The 8,616-nt window shown below is 47.4% G+C and overlaps 2 protein-coding genes across 2 annotated transcripts in view; one reads left to right on the top strand and one right to left on the bottom strand.

Moving 5' to 3' along the window:
• gtf2a2 (general transcription factor IIA 2) overlaps positions 1-328 on the top strand; it is a 4,132-nt gene extending 3,804 nt beyond the window's left edge. The window contains exon 4 of the mRNA XM_015404565.1: positions 161-328. Coding sequence (XP_015260051.1) covers positions 161-186 — 26 coding nt within the window. The 3' untranslated portion in view covers positions 187-328. The remainder of the gene's footprint in view (positions 1-160) is intronic.
• Positions 329-2,364: 2,036 nt separating this feature from the next.
• On the bottom strand, positions 2,365-7,367 carry LOC107104551 (zinc finger protein 395-like). The gene is made up of 10 exons (XM_015404564.1): positions 7,042-7,367; positions 6,403-6,624; positions 5,729-5,847; positions 5,536-5,651; positions 5,221-5,423; positions 5,045-5,145; positions 4,532-4,784; positions 3,185-3,268; positions 2,570-2,634; positions 2,365-2,498 (listed from the first exon to the last, which is right to left on the bottom strand). The coding sequence occupies exons 2-10, from the start codon at positions 6,550-6,552 to the stop codon at positions 2,387-2,389; spliced, it is 1,203 nt and encodes a 400-aa protein (XP_015260050.1). The 5' UTR covers positions 6,553-6,624; positions 7,042-7,367; the 3' UTR covers positions 2,365-2,386.
• Positions 7,368-8,616: the final 1,249 nt, after the last annotated feature.

Below are 8,616 nucleotides of genomic sequence, written 5' to 3'. Positions count from 1 at the left end.
AGGTCTGTCACAGTCTGCAGGTTTTATAATCAGATCTAGCTCAGCAGCTGCAGAATAGGCTGTAGTACCAGGTCAGAGCAGCAGAGGGCGTAATAGACCACAGAGAGGACCGGATCCATGGATCGTTCATCAGTAACGTTCTCCTTGTTCTCCTCCTCAGACTCGGGTTCCAACGCTGCAGAGTGACGCTCCTCCATCAGCCGGACTGTACATATAATTTATACAGCAGTTACTCTGTGTGTGTGTGTGTGGGGGGGGGGGGGGGTGTTTTTTATTCATATCAGGATGTGTGTGTTCCGTTTGTCGAAGCATCTTTAATAATAAAAGTTGATGTAAAGCTGCAGACCGTTTGCTCCTCATTTCTAACAGAGTTCTGGGAGGTTCTGCTCTCTGGGTCAGTGTCTCCAAATGATCCATCGGGTCAAGCCTGACTTAACTCTGATCCTGGATCTATAGGTTCAGCTTATTTAAAAACAGGCCTCTGGAAAGGTTCGGAAACTTTAGAGGAGTGATGGGATCTGAGCCCGTTTGGATCAGGAAGCAGCTCAACCAGAACCACGGAGACGGTCAGAGGAGCAAAAGTTTCTGTTGTTTACAGCTCTGCTCCGCATCAACATTTTTAAAACGGATAAAAATAAGTAAAAGACATTGAAATAAGTTTATTTCATCTTAACAAGTGGGTTAATACAATGACATGTCTTATGTTTACCCTTAAAATACGATTCCCTTGAAATAAGAACATTTTTTACATTTGAACATTAATAATTCTGATGCATTTGGAAATCATCTTAGTTGCATAAATCAAGAGAAAACACTTAATTCATGGCTTGAATGTGAATCTGACTGCAGTGCCTAACATGGCAATAAATCCACCTTTAAATAGTCTAAAGTTTAACTTTATTTTCAATATTCCTTTAAAGATGTAAAAAGATAAAGAAACGGTCGATGTGAATCATTTATGCATTCTTACCAAACCCCCCCTGCAATTACACTGGACGCCTCTAGGGGGCGTGTCCTCCCCTTTGGAACCATCGTTTAAAGGAAAAGTCGCTCATATTCAGAATTCAAACTTCTGAAAGTTCTTTAAATCTGAAATGATTCCATCCTGTTCAATAAATGATCAGTGTTTTTAATTCAGAGTCATTTTCATGTGAATGTGCTTTACTGGAGGCATCCATGTTTGTCAAAGAACACTACTGCCACCTACTGGTTAGTGACATTGTCACGGTGCGGTATCGGCTGTTGATCAAGTCCCAGTGCTGTATCTGGTGTTTGTCCCAACGCGCTATTATCCAAGTCATCTTGAAAACATTCTTCTTCCAAATGTTGGCTACATATTACGGGTTTTTTCTCTGGCCAGAAGTTCGATGGCAAATCCTCCCTCTTCAAGTTGGCGATCCAACGACCAACCCGTCCGTGGAGGATCAGGAATCAGAAAGGTGGAATAACTCTTTTTTTCACTTTTACCCGATGTATTCCAGCATCCAGCTGCCATGCACGTGGGCATTGTCAGTTTCACTATAGCTCTGGTGAATTTCAATGGTGAAGTCCTCTGGAAATCTTCAATAATTGTTGTTGATTGCAGATGTGTCTAGTAGTTCCCATTGATTTAGCTTGGAAAGCGGGTAGAATGGCGCTAGGCTAACCGCACCGTGACGTCACTGCTGGAAGATGGCAGGAGGGAGGGGCTACTAGATTTGGGCAAAGATGGCCGCTCCCAGACTCAGTGATCACCATGAAAATGTTTTTTATTTTTTACTGATTAACACTGAATTCATTAAATTCTGTGAACAGATTAGTTTCATGTATAAATGATGATCACTGGTTAATCCGGACTTTTCCTTTAAACCGGAACCTTTGGATATCGTCCAGTTTGTTCTGCAGGATGATTAACTCTCATTCTTACTGTTTAAAATGTTCTGATAAAAACCTCGTCTGCCATTGGCTGAGAAGCTTGGCTGACCGGATGGAAGGAGTCGGTTCTTCCTGCTTTGCATCATAAACATGAACCTGAGCTCCGTCCTGTGAGCTACAGCATGAAGCTCCTCCTGATCCGACATGGAGACGTGTTCCTCTCTGAGGACCGCCTGCGTTTTATCACAACAGAAGGAAGACGGAGCTTAAAGCACAGCTAATCTTCTAATGAGCGATTTATTTTCTTCTTCTGCTGAATGGTAACAAACTGAGGCTGGAATAACAATCGGCGCGTCTCCTTCATGCAGGCGTTCCTCCTCGTTCTCCTGCTTTAATGTCAGCGACTGAAAATAAAGGAGACGATCTTGGTCCTCATTGGTCCAGACGATGCAGACCCTCAGCAGCCTGGACAGGGTTGGTTTTAAACCGCCATCGTCATCACGGTCCGCCCGCCCGCTGAGGCGGCGCGGCGTCAGTCCTGGAAGCGCTGGCAGGCCTTCTTCCAGCGGCACGCCGTGCACCACAGCTCCCGGTGCTCGATGCCGTAAACCTTCCGACACTTCTTGGCCTCACTTCGAATCCTCCTGATAGACAGAAACATGTCAGTGAGAAGCTGCGGGCCCCTGAGGGCCCCTCACACAATAGAAGCACCGACCTGCAGGGGGCGCTGTGGTGCTGCAGCCACTGCTCTCCCACGCTGACCGATCGGACCCGGAACGCCTGAGGAGGAAAGACGGGTCAGGTTCCTCACAGAACTTCACGGTCTGTCTATCTGCTGGTTCTAGATCTATGTTCTGCTGAGCTTCCACAGCTCCGCCCACAGAGACCAGGTTCTGGTTCTGGATCACCCTGTCCAGGCTAAACTGGTAATGATCTGACCTGGATCCAAATCCTTGATCCCAGTCTGCTGGGTTCTTCTGACCATCAGTGAGAAAACAGAACATTTTTCTGCTCATGTGTTTAAAGCAGCAGAACCAAAGGTTCTGGAGGACTGGATGGACAGACGGACAGAACCAGGACCTGCTGGCTCCTCCCAGAACAGCCTCAGGAAGCATAACTAACAAACCCATTTATTTATTGTCAAATCCATAACAAAGTTCTGAGGTTTAAGAAGAGAAAGCGGATAATTTCCCAAACTCATTCCTTCTGCTAACTTCACAAAAAAACAATAAACTGTAAGAAGATGATAGAAGAAGTTCTGGTTTGAAACCAGAACCAGGATCATCAGAGACCCAGAGGACAGATGATGTGGAACATTTCAGTCTTTTACCTGTCTGCTGCATGTGGTGGGCGGGGCTGTCAGGGGACAGGAAGTAGGGGCTGCAGGCAGAACCATGAGGCTTGGGGGCGGAGCCTAAAGCACAATGAACATGTTAGGATGGAGTCTTTCATTAGACATTAGGTAAAACACAAACCAGTTTCAGCAAAACGTATTTCCTAAAATAAATAATTAGTTCTTCAGGTTTGAAACAGATTCGAACCTTCAATACAGAAGAAGCTGGTGAATTTTAGCGAGATTTTTATTTTTAACGAGCTGTTTGATACTAATGAGCCGATCAAAGTTAACCAGCCATTTATTGTTAACGAGCTGCTCATTCTTAATGAACTGCAGGGATGGGAATCATAAACCGGTTCCTGTTCAGAACCAGTTCCGTGTGTTCCAGTTCCACGGCACCGTTTGGAAGCTAGCTTAACGATTCTCTTAACGGTTCCAGGCAGAACCAGAGCCTACCGCTGGGCAGCACGACTTACAGCACGTTTTTTAGGCAAGTTACGCTCGCGGCATTCAGCTAGCAAGTACGACGTGACCAGGCGTAAGTCTAGAAATGCAAAACAAATAAAATGGCGTCCCATCGGGTAAAGCTATCGAAAGCTTGGCTTTCAAGAGAAAGATGGCAACAAGGCGCTTTGCAATCATTGCAATGTGGCAATAATATCCGCAGGAAGAAATACCTCCAACATGCAGAACAACATGGCATCCATTCGAACCATTGCCGTGTTTCTGATGCTTCCAGACAGAAGCTAAAGTTACGACCAGCATGGAAGGAAACTCTGGTGGTTAGAAGCTAGTTTTCTATCACTGGCTGAGCTTAATGTGGTTCCTAGTAAATCAGAAGCCATTTCTGGAAATAAACCAGTTTCCTTCCTCTCTCTGGGGTAAATAAGCGAGTGGGCCTTCCTCGCTAACCCAGCGCTTCATTGCTAGCATGTTTAATTAGAACTACTGCTAGCTGGAATTCTTACATGATTCCAGCTGTTGCAATGGATGCAACCAAACATGCTACCAAGTTGCTCCGCAGTTCAGGGAGCGAGAGAAAGGTGGCGCTCATTTATTTAAATCAGGGGGAAATTAGTTTATTTCCCAAAATTGTTCAGGAAAGATTTTTCATTAAACGGAATCGAATCGTTTCTCAGAATCGATAAGGGAATCGGAATCGTGAAAATCGTATCAATTCCAAACCGTAAAATGTTCGTTATTATTGAGCTTTTCTTTGTTAAAACCTGCTTATTGTTATAAGCTGTTCATTCATGGAGACATTTTTATTCTGTTGGTGCTAAACGAGCTGCCATTCATCCATGGCCCGTCATCAGAGTGCCTCACAGAAGCCCCGCCCACCTGGTAGGAGTGCTCTGATTGGACCTGCCAGGAGCTGCTGCAGGGGGAGGGGGCAGATTGGCTCAAAGTGCTGCAGTTGGGGTTGGGAGGAGAGGGAGGGGAGGGTGGGGGAGGAGAGGGAGGGGAGGTGCTGGGTGAGAAAGGGGCGGGGCCACATGGGGGAGCAGCAGGGGGAGACTCGTCCCTTTGGTTGATCTCAGAATAGTAAAAGTCTTCCTCGCTTCGAGAGCATCGTTCATGTTCACCACCATGGCTGAAACACAGAGGTCAAAGGTCACTCAATCAATCATCAGCTGACTGAACGATGAAGATGATTCTAATTTAGTCCTGAAGGAAATGAAGCAACTGAAGGTCATTTTCTAGGCAGAGTGGTCGCGTGGCTCAACGGGACCAGAACCAGTTAGGGTCTCTGGTTCGATGCCAGACGATCCAGAACTCTCTGGTTGGGACCCAGTTTGCTACCTGTCCAGCTGTGATGTCACAACATTAAAGAAACTTCAGCAGGTGTCTCACCTAAGGTGTACCGTCCTGATGTGGCGTTTGATTCCCACCAGCGACGTCAGCACCTTGGCGCAGCTCGGCCACAGACACCTGTACGCCACCTTCAGCGAGTTCTGTGAGGGAAAACGGACCGTCGGACCACCGCCATCTGTTCCGTCTCTCCGTGTTTAACAGAAAAACAACCTCACCCTGCGTTTTCTAGGTGCCGGTTCTTCAAAAAGAACCTGGTCCAGCTCCATGTCCAAGCCCTCATCAGTGGGCGTGGCCAACCTGCCGTTTGCTTCTGTTGTTGGAGAGGAAGGGGCGGGGCTTCTTGGGCCGCGGTCGACGCTCCAGTAGCCACTGCTGCAGCTGTCCGAGATGTCCGCGGCGGCGAGGTCCACGGAGGGAGCTGAATGGGAGGAAGAATCAGGGAAAACTGTCAGACTTCCATGAAACTTCCTTTTTTATCGTCGAGATAAATGTTTTTATTGTTGAGACATTTCTTTCCCTGTTTTGTTTACCTGGGGTGTCTTTATGGACGGGGACCTGGGACGGGGGAGGAGGACTGCAGGACAGGCTGCTGAGGACCATGGCTGCCATCAGCTCATCCATGTCCACCTCCTGCTGAGCCGTGCGACTGCAGAGCAGCAGTGATGAGTGTGAGGATGTTTACTAGTGAGCGATCAGAGAACAAACAGGGGGGAGGAGCCTGACCTTCTGGGGACGTCGATGCAGGAGGAGATGGATCGGACAAAAGACGGAGACACCGAGGATGCAGACCGGTCTGTGGCGTCCGTCTGACCGTCACCTGCTCCGCCACACTGAAAGTACACCTAAGAGAGAAGGACGCATAGTGATTGGCTCATCTAGCTGTCAATCAAAACATGTCTCCTCCTCGCCATCACCTTAGGGGAGTGGCAGCCTAGTTCTGAGGGTCCCGAGTTCAAGCCCCACTCCCACAGCCTGCCACTGGGTCCCTGAGCAAAGACCCTTAACCCCCCACTGCTCCCCGGGCGCCGCCCCCTGGCAGCCCACTGCTCCCCGGGCGCCGCACCCTGGCAGCCCACTGCTCCCCGGGCGCCGCACCCTGGCAGCCCACTGCTCCCCGGGCGCCGCACCCTGGCAGCCAACTGCTCCCCAAAGGGACAGGTTCATTTCGTTGCTCTGTTCTTGTGACAGTACAATAAGAATAAAAAGCTGGAATTCTTCATCTGACCAAAAGCATTCTGGGACTTTCTTTTCATTCTGATTCCCTCGATGTTCAAGCAGAAAGTTCTCAGATAGAGAACCTTCCTGGGTCTCTAAAGGTTCTTAGAAGCACAGGCAGGAACCTTCTGCAGAACCGGGAACCTTTGGTCACAGAAAAGGTTCCTGGTTCCACCTCTCACCTTCAGATCGTTGTGACCTCTGACTCTGCCAATGCCTTGTTGTCCTGCCACTGTTGCCATAGCGATGCTGGTCCTGGTCGCCTCCGGGCAGGGCGGGCCCAGCAGCGCTCCTAAAGGCGAGCGTTTTCCCAGACGGGTGTTGGGCATCATGTGGGCAGGGGAGACGCGGCAGCAGCTGTACTCTCTTCATTAAACTCTGACGGCCTTCAGGTGGTTCCCACTCTGAGAAATAAAGCGACACATGAACTCACATCACGTTTAAACACCTGGGACACATTTTAGACCAAAACACCTGAAGATATTACAGGCCTGAAAAAATATAAACCTTTCTATCGTTTTCCAAACCCTGCTGACACAAAGAGAGCATCTGGAGCCCTCAGGACAGGAAGCTTCGACCATATAAGGATGCATTCATGTTAAGGACAGCAGAGTTTAGCTTTCTGTTGCTTTAAACTGACAAAAAAAAAAAAAGACTTTCCAACAGAAATATTTTAAATCAGAAAAAACAACTTTATTTTATTCCAAATGGATTATATCTAATTATTCTATTTTAATAAAAATGATTCTTATTTAATTGGCAGTTCATGTTATTAAACGGCTTGAATTAGGGACAAATGTAGACGTTTAAAAATGTTTTACCTTTAGATCAGTTTTTACAGTGTATAAAAACTGCCTGATATCTGCAGGTCAAATCCAGTCGATCTCTCCCAGGTGTTTCTTCTACATGTCCTCCTGCGATGATCGGCTCCAAACGTCTTCGTTTTTCCCCTCGCCGCCTGAATCAAACGACAGAGATTAAATTCACCCACAGTTTGACCCGTGATTTTACCACCGAAACATTTACGGTTATCCTGGTCAGACAGGATAGAGATGCTTCTCTAGAGGTCTTTGTTCGTTTTAAGTCATGCAGCGACCAAAGTCGTTTAATTAATCACTCAGCTCTTCTCTGATTGGCTGGTTTATGATTCAGGCTCTGTAACCTGAAATAAAGCGGTTTGAGTCCGATCTGCTGTGCTTTGGCTTTTAAAAGCTTCATATATATAACCAAGGTTTCTGCCTGACCTGAAAGGCAGTGGCGCCACCAGGGGGCCACCATGTGCAATGCACTGCCAACCCCCCCCCCTCCCCAGTGTAAATTGTAGCAGCATCAGTTTAGTGTTTCATCCCATTCTGCACAGCCAGTGACGCAACAATAAAAACCAGGTTCTACTGACGTGTTCATGCTTTCTACAGGCAGGTTTACCACCATAGTAGATTCAAACCCTGAAGTTATGGCTTTTAGTTTCAAGATTTTTAGTGGCCCCATCTGGCGTCTGCCAGGGTTCCCAGACCGGCCCCGGAGCCGACGGCTCGGTTCTGCTGCGCTGTAAGCGACCAGAAATTTGGACATTTTTCACTGCTGAAATGTTTCTGGGTTAAATCTCTGATGTTTCTAGACCTCGTTCCTCCAGAACTTTCTAGAACCTTTTTATTTTTAACCTGGTCGGCTTTTTCCTTTTTGGGCTCCCAAAGCGAGCTCTTAGATCTCCACCCACTGCCATGATGAAAAACCATGAAATAAGCCTCAGCAAAGGTTGGAGGAGACCATTCCTCTCCATCCACACAGAGACTGATAACTGATCACTATTGGAATAAAGCCAATAGTGATCAACAAAGACCCCGTGAAACTTTCTGTGGGGATTAATGCTGGTTATGTTTAGCATTCTCCTCTACGGAGCTCCACCTTCCAACCAGGGCTGGATTCATGGTGGAGCTTTTAGATCCAGTAGAGGAGGCCGGTTTGTTAGATCTCCACCTGCACTGAGGCACCATTTCTGCTAAACTCCTCCTATAATAGAGCCTCTCTATGACTAATGTCTGCGTAAATTCTCAGTCATGAGGTTGATGGCACCTACAAAACCGGTTTGAACCGGAAGGCAAAGGAGAGGCTAATTGATTGGCTTCTAATGTGCTCAGAAGGATGGACCTCCATGCTGCTACATCAGCGCTCCAACTACTGATGGCTCTGCTGGATCCACAGAACTGACAAAGACCCTGGATTGGTGCCCAAACTCCCCCCAAAAAACATTTTCCTTCCAGTTTTATCCAGTTTTATGGTTTCAGTGACTAATCTGACTCAGTGTCGGCTGTCGGTCTTATTACTCCTCATGCAAACCTTCAGCTCACCATCTTTCCCTCTGACATCTCCTCATCAGCCTTTCCTTCAGGCCTGGA

This window comes from Cyprinodon variegatus, unplaced genomic scaffold (genome assembly GCF_000732505.1).
Source record: "Cyprinodon variegatus isolate N-32 unplaced genomic scaffold, C_variegatus-1.0 Scaffold1790, whole genome shotgun sequence".
Lineage (NCBI taxonomy): Eukaryota > Metazoa > Chordata > Actinopteri > Cyprinodontiformes > Cyprinodontidae > Cyprinodon > Cyprinodon variegatus.
This window is presented reverse-complemented; position numbering and strand designations above follow the sequence as displayed.